Source organism: Haemorhous mexicanus, chromosome 1 (genome assembly GCF_027477595.1).
Source record: "Haemorhous mexicanus isolate bHaeMex1 chromosome 1, bHaeMex1.pri, whole genome shotgun sequence".
Taxonomy (NCBI): Eukaryota; Metazoa; Chordata; class Aves; order Passeriformes; family Fringillidae; genus Haemorhous; species Haemorhous mexicanus.
In genome coordinates, this window is record NC_082341.1 from 20841856 (window position 1) to 20855778 (window position 13923).

Below are 13923 nucleotides of genomic sequence, written 5' to 3' on the forward strand. Positions count from 1 at the left end.
GGAAAGATATGTCCCTCCGTGCCACTGCAGGCAGTATTCTGTAATATGTTCATTGTTCCTCTAAAAGTGGATCAGCCCTGTCAGAAATGCATTCTCAGGTTAAACACTGGCCTTTTTGCAGGTGGGACAGAGCATAAACTGACAAACAGAAACCTGCATGTGGTTTTAATGAATGAAGGTCATTAGTGGCTCTTGGAGGCTGGAGTCAGCACCATGTCACACAGTTTAAGGACACCAAGTTGCCCAAGGACACAGCAGGCACTGAGGCTGGTTTCCCGCAGACCTAGGGACAGGTACAGAGGTGTGCTCTGGTGACCTGACATGTGCCTGAGGCCACTCTGGTAACACAGCCTTTGCCCTTACGATCTCGAGGGGAACTCCAGCTAAACTGGTGAGTTTGCTGAAATCTATACTTCAGAAAGGCTGCTTTCACGAAGAGAAAAAACATGTTTCACTTTAAAGCAATTAAATTCTTTTGGACATTTTTTATATATAAATACTTGCTGTTGGCAAGATTTGTCACACCATAAAATTTTCAAAAATCATTGAAATTCTGCAGAAAAAAAAATAAAGAGCACTATGAATGAGAGGAAGAGAATCTTTTAAGGTTTTTTTTTAAACCTTAAACTAACTAATGCCTGGTGCATCTTTAAATGTTAGAAATACTCAATACCTATGCGTAATTTTATTTACAAATGAGCAAAATGCATGAGGCTATTTAGAGGGGAAAAAAAAAAGCCCAGCAGAGAATTTGTGCTCATGAAGACTGTTGAATGAAGCTGCTGGTACAAGGTTGAATTGATCCAGCCCAACTGACTCTCGCCAAAAATAGTCAAAGTCTAAAATTAAATTATCAAACCCATTCTTTAAAAAAACAAAGGAACAAAGCAACCCACTGCTGTCCTCTAACATTTTATATGAGGAACCACAACAAAAATACTGCAGAAGTATTAAAGTAGAGGTCCTTAGAGGAGAGAGCTGATGCTAAGCCATGTTTCTGTCTTGGAAGGTAAGGAGCAATTTTAAACACTTGCTTTAAAATGAGCGCACAGCAAACACAAACAAGCAGAACCAAACAGATAATCTGGAAATAATTATTCCATGAAACTTTTATGAGCTTTTTGCAGTGTACAATTCAAAAGACAAAATCTGTACTTAATAAGAAATATAGCTTCATCTCACAACACTGTCATGAAAACCTTTGCTTTTATGTCTGTGCACATTGCTATTTTATAATGTCATTGTTGTGAATGCTGCAGGTCTGTATTGCAATACCTGCATGACTACAACCTCCCTCTGTCAATGACAAAGCAGATAATGAAAGTGCAGGTTTTACCTTCTAGAGCCTGCATGTTTTTATTTCACATGTAAAGCTTCTTATGCATGTTACTACAGATGTTTATTCTCATACAAAAGTAATTTTATGAAGCAGATATATATGAATGGTAAGCCGTCCAAAGACTGGGATTTGAAGTATAAGCACTAAAATGTCTGTAACAACATTTTTAATTGCCCTTCCCACATGGCAGGACTGTTCTTTATAAATGAGAAATAACACCACTGTGAGATATTCTTACAATTAGAGTTACTTAAGTAAAGGAGACAGAAGATACAGAGCTAAAATTCTAGAAGTAATGGCACTGGTTAATTTAAAAGAATAGCTAATTTTAGTTAAATTTACAAAGCAATTTTGAATGAAAAACAGTTTTCATTGGTTCATTAAGCAAAGGAGGAGGTGTCTCAATTTCCCATAATAACACAGGATATGTATCCTAGGCACCAGAATTAACATATTTGGTGTAATTATTTTTTGTCCACTGCTGAACTGAAACTGCAGAATTATTCTGCAGTCCTAATTAAAATGAAATTCAATAAAAATTCATGGGATTGACTATATTGTTCCCAATACAAAACAACTGGATTACTAACAAATAAATGTTTAAAATATTTATTAAATGATAATAAAAATAGAGGCCAAATTCTAGGAGGTTTTTTTTTACAACAATTGGAAAAATAAATATTGCATGCCGGTTTATCACACTTAGTGAGTATAATGTTGATGGATGAATTTGTAGCAGCAGTGCCAGCACTGCACCACTGGTTTTGCAGGGGAGTGTTGCTGTTGCATCCTTTTGATGACACACTATCCCTGCATTAATGTTGCATTAATGTTGCTCATTATCATAGCTTTTCTTGGAGGGATAAAAATAGAATAATAATGTAAAACGTCATTTCCTTGGTTAGTAGAAGTACCTAGGACAGAAAAAAAGAGATGCATTAGAGCTACTCATTCCCTTGGTCACCCCCAGCACAGTGAGAGGAACCAGCAGGAGGCAGGTCCAGCCATCACTGCCCGGGCAGAGCAGCCAGGAAGCACCACTGCAAGGGCAACTTCTGCCTCCTCTGACCATCACAGGGGAAACTGCAGCTCTGCCACACAGTCATGGCCATACATCTACTCACAGTCACCTGCTCTAGCCTGCAGGCCTAAGGACAGAAGGCATATGCCAGCCTCTGCAATGAATTCAGGCATCTGCTCTACAAACATTTAAGCCAAGTGATGGATTTAGAACAGATCTGACAGATAGCAAAGATATTTCATAGTTTCATAAGCAAAAAATCAGTAGCTGGAAGATACAGCAAGACCTAAATTGGAAAAGTCTCTACTGTGAGCTCAAGCACTGTATGTGTGGGGAGGGCTCTACTGGCCAGACCCCAGGAACAGGCTGGCCAGCCTCTAGCTGGGGGCATAGAGGGAATTACATATTTCTGGGGCCAAAGGGATTTTGGAATGACTGCACGTACTGGGAAGAGGAGGGGGCCATAAGAGAGGGAAGAATGGGTGACTGCAGTGACATAGACCCTCTGCAGGAAATGGCTCCTCATGACTGCTGAAGGGACAATCTGAAAAATCAGTTTTCATGATCAAGGACCTTCGGATAGAGTAGCTTGTGAATCTTCCTTCCCACTACTTCTGAGACAATTATGTGCTTGATGAGGCACTGAGAAACTTTACAAGGAAGGCTTGACAACAACTCCCCTTTGCCAAATTCAATGCCAATATCCCTGACTGGGGCATGGATTTATGCTCAGACAAAAGGTTTGCTCAAGCAGGACGGAAAGGTCACAGAGAAGCTGTGAATGATAGATGAACTCTTTACACAACAACAGGATAATGAACTTAGGATAGTGATAACTCCTGGATAACTTCAATTAGGAATAAACATGCTACAATCCTGCAGTCCAGTATTGAATCCTTACATTCCTAAAAAGGGAAAAGTTGAAGTTGCGCCTCCAGGAAGTTTTTTATGCGATGGCTTAGGCAAACGCCCATCGTCTTGGTTTCTGTGGATACCATTTTTAGGCTACTAAGTAACACCATGGAGTACATATGCAAAATTCAAAGCTGCGCTTCTCAGTGGGAAGCCTGCCCTTAGGCAACTTAATAGATTAAGTCATTAATTGCTCTGAGCTTCCGTATCTGTTGAACGCAGTAAGCAGGAGCACCTTAACCCCTATGAAAGAGGTTACATGCATACCTACATTCTGGGCAGTAAGGCTGTAACTCCAACGCCTTGGCGTGTCGAGAACAGTTACAAGTGCTCAGGACGTGCACCCAGCCTTGTGACTGCGGTTTTGCTGTCAGAGCTGACTGGAAAACCCAGGAAGGCACCTGAAGAAATGGAAACCGCTGGTTAAACGCACCGGGGTGTTTTGTGGTGTGGTCTATTTTGGCGATAACGTGTTTTGCCTCCGGCATCCTCGCCAAAGCCCGGAGCGCGCCGGGAGTCCCGGCCCGGCGCCTCAGGGCCGCTCGCGCCCCCGCCGGTCAGTGCGGGCGGGGCTGCGCTGCGCCTGCGCGCGGGGGCGAGGCGGGGCGGTGCGCACGGGATCCGCCGGGGCCCGCCCGCCGTCCCGCCGTGGGATCCGCCCGCCGTGTCCCGCCGCTTCCCGCTGCAGCCCCGCGCGGTGAGTGCCCTCGGGCAGGGCCGGGCCGAGCCTGTCCGTCCGCCCTCCCAGGGCGGGAGTGCGGCCGGCATCCCGGGCAGTGCTCCGCTGGCATGGGTGGGCGCGGCGGACGGGGCGGGACGGGACTGGTTCCCCCGGCGGCGCTGGGCAGGGGGGTTCTCTGCTCTCGGACGCTTGGGACCGGGACTGTCCCGGCGCTGTCCCGGCTGGGGGAGATGCATGTCCCCTCGAAGGGTTTCCCCCGCCGCCCGGCTCACGGTGTCCGTTTCTGCCCCACCTAGACCATGTCCAAGTCCCTGAAGAAGATCGTGGAGGAGAGCAGGGAGAAGAACCAGCCCGAGGTGGACATGTGCGACCGCGGCATCTCCAGCATGCTGGACGTGCCCGGCCTGTGTAGGTACCGGCGGCGGCGGGCGGGCACAGCGCGGAAACTTCCTTATTTGTCCCGGGCGAGCGGGGCCGGCCCTGGGCGTGGGGGGTCCGGGCCACCCCGCCCCGGCCCGGGCGCCGAGTTCGAGACTCTCCGGTGCGGGGGTGGCCTTTGGGCACGGGGGGCCTGGGGAGCGATCCGTGGGACGAGCGAAACGCCCCGCACCAGGCTGCCAGCAGCACCGCCCGAGCCGTGCGTGTGTGTGTCCAGGGGAGCCCCGCAGCGGGGCTCAGCGTTCCCTGTCGCACTGCTGGCATTCTGGCACTTCGCTGATGGGGAGACTTTCCCTCTTCTCCGTCCTGCTACTGAAACAAATCACCAGCTAAGCAGCATCTCCACTGAGTTTTGGTAGGGATAGGGTGACATCAGCCTGCAACTACGGGCGACTGGTGTCTGAAGGAGAGGGCAGTAATACTGTATCACCAGTACAGCAACATCATGCTTTGGATATTACACGATTGCACATGCTTGCTGAACCATGTCAGGGTATGGTGCATTTGCTGTAGTTAAATTCAGTAAATTTAGCAGCCTGCCAATAGCAACATGCAGTTACGGTTCTGGAGAACACATAGAGCAAGTTAGATATCTGCCATTTTAAAGTGTCATTGGCTATGACATAGCCAATACTCAGAGAGTTAAAGTTGTGACTGTCTGTAGTATACCAAAACCTGAAATTTTTCTGAATGCAAAATCCAGTGAAGGGGAAAAAAGCAAAACGTCAACCAACGAATGTACTTAAAACTCTTGACTGTGTCCTGATTTAGCTCTTTACTGTGTTTGTTAAAGTTGAGAGCAGCCAGGAGCAAATGTACATAACTCTTCTCACAAGATCAATATGAGCTCAGGGAAAGGTATAGCTCACTACCAACTTGCCGTTCTCTGCAGAGTTGGGAGCACATCGAGGTGTCTTCAATCACATCAGTAAAGGATGAAGTCTTGAGTATAGTTTTGCAGAACTAAGTTCTGTAGTTAAGTCTTCATTCTATACTAGTGCTTTCCTGCTTCTGGGTGGTGCATGGGACTTTGGGAAGGTGGTATTGTCAGGACCATAAATGTGAACTCACATTAAACAGAAAGTTTCTCTGCATTTCTATAGGATGAGCAGGTATTTGAGACAAAGTGGTGTTTAGCTCACATTAATTACAGATCAGTTTTGAGAACTATACTTAGATCTGTCAGGTATATGGAGCAGCAATAGAGTACTGTTGTTTTGTTAAGTAGACTTTGTGCCTGCTATCAACACTAGACACATAATTAACTAACTAGCTTTACTCTTTCAAGCTTGGAAAAAGGATAATGTTGAAGCCCATTGGTAATACTAAAAAAAGAGGCTTTTCTTGTGCACAGACTCTTTGGGGTTTGTTGTTCAGGCAGGGCCAGGGATCAGGGTGGGGCACTGTGGTCCCCAGATGCTCCCTATACCAGGTTGCTAATTAAGCATCTGAAATGTCTTTGGCAGGGAGCTCCCTACATGAAGTATAGACTGTACCCTAGTTAGACTGCTTCAGAGGAGTCTCTGTTGCAGATACTCTTGGTGCATGTTGTGTGACTTGATCTAGCATGGGGATCTGGGGCCTTCTTCAGTTTGAGATGAAAGTTAGGGAAGGGAGAAATGATGACTGGTTTCTGTTAAATTAATTGCTTTTTCAGTTATTATGTTCACTGACAGAACACATAAGTTGGTTTGCGTTTTTTTTTTTTTTTTTACCATGAAGGTATTTGCCTTCTGGAGAGGGAATAACTCTCACCAAGTAAAAAGTAATGAATAGGTATTACTTCTGAATTTTTAGTAAAGGATGGAGGAAGTGTTAAACTTGTTTTCAAACTCCTGTCATCTGACTCCAAATGGATGGTCTCTTCTAATGTGGATTGGATGTTTTAATTTTCTCTGGCTCTCAGAACAGGCATGTAAGCTAAAGGAGACTGACCTGGTACCTTTCCTTCTCTGTGTGTTGCATACCTTTCCAGGGCAGTGTTAAAGCTTGCCTTTTCAGCTATTTTAATTTTTTCCTTCCATGAAGTAAAGATCTCTGTTTAAAGCAATCATCATTACTCATGCTCAGTGACTCTTCTTGCACAGCATTTTGTCTTTAAGGAGGGCCACTAGTAGGTGTTGAGAGTTAAGGTAAGTTTAGATAATGATTGGAGGGAACATTTTTAGCTATTGGAGTATTGTAGGTTGGAAAATGTGCCTGAGTTACTGTGTTTGGTAGCCCCTGATCAGCATTTTGTCTCATGTGGTTATTTAGTTCTTGTGAATGCCCCTACCAGAGGTGCCAAGTACCCCTTAAAGGTAAACTGCTTCCTCTAGTCCTAAATCTTCAATGAAAGGACCAAGCCTTGTCTCACTGCACATTTGAGTGCTTGCTGCAGAGTGGTTGATGAGCTTGTATTTAACCTTTCTTAACTTAATTCACATAGGGTTAATAGAGGCACAAGGATTTGGAAGCAGCATGTAGCATCTATTCAGTGTGCCAGTCCTTAAGTGTCGCTCTGTTCTTGTCATGTGTGCTTAGGAAAAAAAAAACCAACAACAAAAAAGTAAGTGATAGAGAAAATTGGTATTATGTGGGGGCAAAGAAGAGCAAAGGGAATATATGCCTTGTCTTGGGTACAATTCTCTTCTTGCTTCTCTTTTTGATATAGTGAATGGCTTCCTGCAGTACAGGGCAGTCACTCATACTTTCTTTTGCATTCCACCCTCTGCAGTAGCTATGGGAGAGACAAAGCAGACAGAACTTGTTTCTGTTAAATACCAATGTCTCTTTCCAATTAAGAATGATATACTTCTATCTGGAAGGAGCTTGGCAACCTTTACATCTCTTCCCACTTTCGTGTTTAGCAAAGAAAAAGTGTGGTTACCAGCTTATATACAACATGGTGTTCAGATTCATGAAAAAAGGTTGAGAAGTCCCTGAAGCATTTCTAACTCATTAATGTCAGGAGTTCATTAATGTCATTAGAAGTAGAGTTCTATTTTTAGCATATTCCTTGAATCCGGGCACTTCCATATTTTCTCCTAATGACTTAAAATACAGACTAGAATTATGTTACACACCTTCAGAGCATCTGAATTTTTGATGCTTTCAGAACTGTCATATGAGAACCCTTTTTCAGACATGTTCTGTAGAAAAGAGATTTCATTTGAGACAAAAAATACCCCTTGGTCTAAGTATTCTGTGCTTTAGGTTGTCATGCAAATACCATGTGACACAGTTTTAAGTGTTAAAGACTTTTGTTTTATCATTTTGCTGGAATAATAGAAAGAGTTACACCATTTGTATACACATCTCTACTATAGTTGTGCATCTTCTATACATAAATAGTGTAAAAAAAGTCTTGTCCCATGGAAGTGTTCTGTTGTGTTGGTTTGGGTGTTTTGCCTTCGTATTGTGAAGTAAATAGATTATATTTGTTTATAAAGCACCCACTATGGACAGGTAATGGTAGAGAGAATTAATAGACATCCTGTAGGCCGAGCCAGCAGGTTCAACCAACTCCAGCAAGAAGGAAGTAATATTCCTTTCCCCCTAGCCTAGCAAAGGATAGGGCATTTATTGATAGGACTTTGAACAGCCATCAACAACTATGATTGTTCTTGGAGTATGGACCAGTCTAATTTATGTGTCTTTTAAGCAGTTGATATGGAGGAGGAGGTACAAGTAAAGGAATTATTTTGCCCAAATAACTTGCGACATCTGCTCTGTTGTCAGGGAAGGAATATTGGATGCAATCCTATTTATGTGTTAATTTGTTCTCATTATCATTCCATCTGTAAGCTATTCATATTTTGCATAAAGTACATAGTTGTGTGACTAGAATTCTTTATCAGAAAGTTTGTGTTGATAAAATTGTTCATTCCTAAAATAATGAAAGCACAGAAGATGGAGAGGCAGGCTACTTGTAACAATACTGTAATGCTCATCCTGCATTAACTTCCTCCAGTGGGACTGGCAGTGTCTTATCTTGGCTCAGCAAAGTCACTGGGGTCTTCCTGTTTTGTGCGTGTGGGGTTTTTTTTTCCTAATTTTTTTTACTTTGGTTTGGTTGTCTGGTCAGGTTGGTCATTTAGAGGTTTTTTGGTTGGTGTTTTTTTTTTTTGGTGTGGTTTTTGTTTCGGCTTTTTTTTTTTTTCTGTTGATGAGCAGGACTTTTATTTGTTTTATATTGTCCTTAATAATTAGGTTGAGTATTGTCATCCAGATATTTTATGTGAAGCTTGCTTTCAGTGCAGGGCAGCAATATATGAAGAGATTTGATAATAGTGCCAAAATGGAAGAACCTAAGTATTCTTCCCTTGACTCATTCTTTTTTCAGTAATAGTGGAACTAGGACCATAATGAGAATTTGTGATTACTGTGCAAGTAAATTGCTCTGGCGATAGGTATTATCCCCCTAGAGAATATAGGTATTATTCTGTGTGAATATCTGGTGCATTCATGAAAGCACAGTAACTAATTACCTGTATGCTAATGACTATAATGTTACAAGGTAGTGTCCAGAAGCTCCTGCAATGGCATCATAAAGAGGTTGGAGCAATTTCCAGTGGGAGTCTCAGTGCCCTTCCATTCTCAGGAGACTGGTACATGGGTTGAGTCATCTGGGGTGTTGTATGTTGTGCTTACTTGGACTGTGTGCATCCAAATCAAAACTGCCCCTCAGCCCCCCTTTAGCCTTCTAGATGTTACTTGGGGATGTTAATCAGTTAAGATAGATGTCTTCCTTGCCAAACTTGATAGTTTAATTGTCCTACAGAATGACTTTATGTATAGGATGAGGTAAATCTCAGGTGTTCCCACAACACAGTCCTTTTCACAGGAGTAGGCATGTGGCAGTGGAAGGAAAGCATGTTATTTTCAGGGGCTGGTTGTTTGACTCAGGTCTGTTTAATGTAAGTGAGCAAATTTCTCTGTGTAAGGAGTGAGCAAGTACTGCTCTCTTATCTTTGTTCTCTTTCTTAAAATGCTTCTATACTTGCCTCTGAACTGGTAGTAGCTTTGCACCTTTCAAGACTGAAGAATCTCTTTGTCTTGATATGTCTAAAATGCTGCTGGAAGTAGTCCAGAGTACAGACACCTGAACTTTTGCTCTTTTCAAAATAGTATTGGAGTGTAGCCTTTCTTGTTCCTGTGGGGATTGTCAACCTGCCGTTGCTGGTCAAAGATGCTGTGGGACTTTTTGTCATTCATCAGGATTGACTGAGATAGTGGAGTTTCAGACAAAGTGTCTAGGCTTCAGTCAAATTTGGACAGTAAAATACAGATTCAAATGTCTTTTGCCTAGGGATTTTGGCCTTGACATTTTTAAGATGGACTTTGTTCTGTTCTGTATAGATGTGAGAGAAGAAACCTTTCTGAAAATAGTATCAGTTGAAGAACACAGTGATGGGACAAAAAAGGAGAGGGAGTAGTGAGAATAATGCTTCTAACCTTGTGTTGGTAAAGGCCAGTGGTGCACATGGCTTGATGGTGTAGTCAGAAGGCTTACCTTTAAATATGCACTTATTGTGGCATTTAAATTCATCAGGAGTTCAGTGTTCAGACCAAAATCTGCAGCCCCAAACCTTCATTGCCCTTTGGTAAGGATCCATGCTTCCTTTGCACAGACAAGATGACATTGTTTAATTTCTCTGCTTTAAAAGCAAAGTGAAATGGAAGCAACTTTGTACAGTATTAAAAACAATTTTTTTCCCCCTTTTTTAAAAACAGGCTTTTTTTTTTTTTTGTTTATGCTGTTGAGTCTGGGTAAAGCCTCAGAGCTCCAGAATTACTTATTTCTGAAGTAAAATGCTGAAAAAAACTTTTTTTTTCCGGGGATTGATGATGTCATATTTTATCTGGCTATGGTCTAGGTTCAGTTGCCTTGGAACTGAAGACATCAGACTAGAGGACTTTTCATCTCAGAGCTGCTCTTCTGGTGGTTGTATTCTTATTAGTCAGGCTTGAATATCAAGGGCCCGTGAAATGTTGACTTTTACTGATTGTCCCAGTTATTAAAATAGTTATACCAAGAGAAACAAATGTATAAAGCTTTTGTAGGCATTTCAGTTCACAAGCTTGTGACTATCTCCAGAATCTTCTCTCATTTTGCTGTGTAAATTGCAATCCTATATTTATTTATATGGATAAGCACTCAGTAGTGTTAAACAGATGCTTATGGTTCAGGTACCTATGTGCCCTTTGTTTTAAAGACAGAGCTCTTTGTGGAGGCTGCTGCTCTCTTCTGCCCTTTAGTGATGATTTTCCTACAGTACTCTTACAGACTTTCCATAGGCTTTCCCTCTCCTCTTGTTCTGCATAGTAAGGTGGTGCAGGCAGTACTTTGAGTGCTCAAATTTTGAGAGAAATTCAGGATAGATGCACTGTTTATTCTTTTCTCCTTCCTGCCTTTCCTTCCTTCACAACCTGCAATTGCACAGTAAACTGTGATGATGCTTGCTTTTTTTTTTTTTTTTCAAACACTGAACTGTCTTGATCTGATGGTGCCTTTGAGTGACGGCTTTCATTCTGCCAACAGGTTGTATTTGCCTTTGTTAAATCATGAGCTTTTTCAAGGATTAGCTGAAACAGGTTGCTGTATCAGTGAGTAAAACTCTCCATGTTGTGTCTGATGCAGTTACAAATGTGAAGTAAGAGTGCAGAGGAGCAGGTGGACTCATCCTTCAGTCTTGAGCTTCTCTTTTTTATTTGTGACAATGCACATGAATCAAGTTACTGGAGTGGAAAGAATAACTTTCCTGTTTTATTTTTCAGCTGAAATAGCTACAAGCTCTCAGGTGCCATGTCCATAAACTAATTTCTTTTTCTCTTCATTTGCAGTTACGCTGTCTCACATCACACAGCTGGTTCTGAGTCACAACAAGCTTACGAGTAAGTATGTTCCTGGTTTTGGACTTCGTGGCAGGCAGTTGAGTAACACTGAAAAACTGACACTGCTAGTTTGATACAGAGTGCAATGGCACTATTAGAGTGGTGCTTCTTGGTTAGTACTTCATTAAAAGGAAAGAGATTGAGGGTGTGACTTAGCAGCCATTTTCAACTTGCCTTTCCAACTTCAGTACAGACCTGCAATGTACAGAAAGATCTGTAGTTCTCAGTCTTGTCACCAGTTCAGCCAGAAATCCATGTCCTACCATGGCTCTGAAGTCCTTATGTTAAGGTGAGTACTTTTGAAATCTTTAACTGTCTCAGAAACAGCACAGTTTCCATTTCAGTGAATGGATAATGAATTTGACTGAAGCAAATCAAATTACAACTCCAGTGCATTACATATACAACCAAACATATATGAGCAAGGCCAACTGAATGTAAGCATCAGGCATGGAAAAAAAAGTAGCCTCTTTCTGTCAAAAAATTGGTTGTCTCTTGGTCATACTGCTCAGAGCATCTTCAGGTTGTGGATCCTGCTTCCCACAGTAAAGAAGTTCCTAAGTGAGGTGTTGGTGAATAGCATGTCAAGAACAACATGAATATGAGACTTGGGAGAGGGAGATACCAGAGTGATTTTAGCAAGACAAAAGTTTTTGTGGGTTTGGGTTTTTTTGTTTGTTTGTTTTTGTGGTTTATCTACCAGAGTATTGTGCGAACATTCCTGCTTCTTGGTTGTTGAAATTCAAGCAGTGAATTTTGTCTCACCCCTGTTTCTGTGCATCTTCTAAAAAGAAGTGTTGGTCTTGCTGATGTTCTTCTTTTTGTCTGCTCTCTGCATGTGCCAGTGGGTTTCTCTCTAAACCACTCCTCTTTTTGAAACAACTGGAGAGATGGAATGGTGAGGGGAATGGAACCAATAAAGTGTGTGCATGTTGACAAGAGGGTGTTTGGGCTTTAGGGTGTATCCAAGAAAATCTTTACAAATTGAGACAGGTCTTAAGAAACAAACAAATTAATAAAACTCAGCCTGTTGAACTTTACACTACTTGCTGGATGAGCTGTAAGGTAGTATATGTTATTTAAAACATGTGAATTAATGCAAAAGTGTCACTGCAGTCTCTGAGCATTTGCAGAGGATTTAGCATGAAGAGAATATAAATATCCCTGGATTTCAGTGCATAAGCACTTCTCTAGGTGCAGTTTATTGAGTACTAATGTGTAGCTTAAAGGGTTAAAGAGATAAAATTATGGGCACTTAGTGACTGGCTGTGAGAACTATGAATTAGTTGTTCAGGACCCTTCTTTTGGTAGTGTTGTGCCCTCTAGACTACCATCTTGCTATTTGTTTTTATCCCATTGTAGTTTTCAAAGAAATCTCAATTCAATTACAAATGTGACCAGCGTTTCCACCCATCTGGCATATAAATGATGACTGATGGGTAAATTAATGGGCCAGTTCAGGGATGAAAAATCCAAAGTGCATCACTGTTGAACATGCAGCTCGGTCCATGGTTTAGAAGGCCATGAAGTTACAAATAGCTTGAAGCTGGGAGAATGATCTTTCTCAGAAGATCAATGATGAATTTTCTTTGGGCATATTGCTGTCTGCCATCTGTTATCAGCCACTGGTGGAGCTGGGCTGTGGGACCACCCAGCTAGTGACTTTTGTGTGTTCCCTCAGGTACTGCAGGGAGATGGTTGTCCCTGAACTTGAGCTTCTGAAAGCTAGGCAGGTAATTGTACTCAGCCACTGCTGCTTTCTCTGCAGCCTTTGGAGGGTTGCAGGCACCTCGAGGTAGCAGTTCATTCTGCACACCTCTAATTCTTGTGATCAGACAGCTCACCCAAGGTTGGGTACCTTAGGGCTGACAGGCAAGGCTTTTCTGCTGATGATTATTTACTCTGGTATCTGTCTGAATGGCTGCTTACCTGGCACAAGGATGAAATGAATTGGAAATGTTACTTTTTGTAAACTTCATTATTCTTTGTCTGAGATTTGTAAAATTCCTAGAACTTCTGAAATCTGACATTTTCAGATTGCCAGTGAATCAGCTCTTCCACCTGGTGCCTTACAAATTTTAACATAGCTAAAGGATGATCTCAGCTGAGCACACAACTGGCTGGGCAGGTAGCAGGTGTCTGCCTTTCTCTGGGGAAGTGGAGGTAGGCTGAAGCTTCTGCATGGAGACTTGAATCATGGTAAACTTGGCTTTCTCACATCTGAGCCTGGGGAGGGCATGTGCTTCAGCATGCCACACTGACAAGCTGAGTAGCCAATCTGTGTCCTGGCTGAGTCTTAGCTGCAGACCTGGCTGGGGGAGGGAAGATACAGTAATAAGAAATGCCCAAGAAGGATGTGTCCAGGTTGCCTTTAACTATTCAAGAAAAATACAGAGTGTACCATTTGCTTAAAGCAGTTTTAGTTTTCAAAATACCAGTTTAAAGATTGCCATGACTGTAAGTTTGTGTTACATTACGTTAAATCTCGCCCTTCAATTAACTGCTTTCTCCTAAAGTAGCCGTCAGATCAGCAGGCTGCAAGTACATGCCTTCTCTCAGCCAAGGGATTCTGTCAGCCTTCCTAATTGCTCTGTTTGGGTTTCTTTCATGGCAAGGTAAGACCACTGCTTGTCCTGAGAAGTAACTCATCAAGTC

General features: G+C 42.4%; 1 protein-coding gene across 1 annotated transcript in view; it reads left to right on the forward strand.

Moving 5' to 3' along the window:
* Positions 1 to 3870: 3870 nt before the first annotated feature.
* The window catches only part of RSU1 (Ras suppressor protein 1), a 101007-nt gene continuing 90954 nt past the window's right edge, over positions 3871 to 13923 (forward strand). The window contains exons 1-3 of the mRNA XM_059842524.1: positions 3871 to 3969; positions 4251 to 4362; positions 11218 to 11268. Coding sequence (XP_059698507.1) covers positions 4254 to 4362; positions 11218 to 11268 — 160 coding nt within the window. The 5' untranslated portion in view covers positions 3871 to 3969; positions 4251 to 4253. The remainder of the gene's footprint in view (positions 3970 to 4250; positions 4363 to 11217; positions 11269 to 13923) is intronic.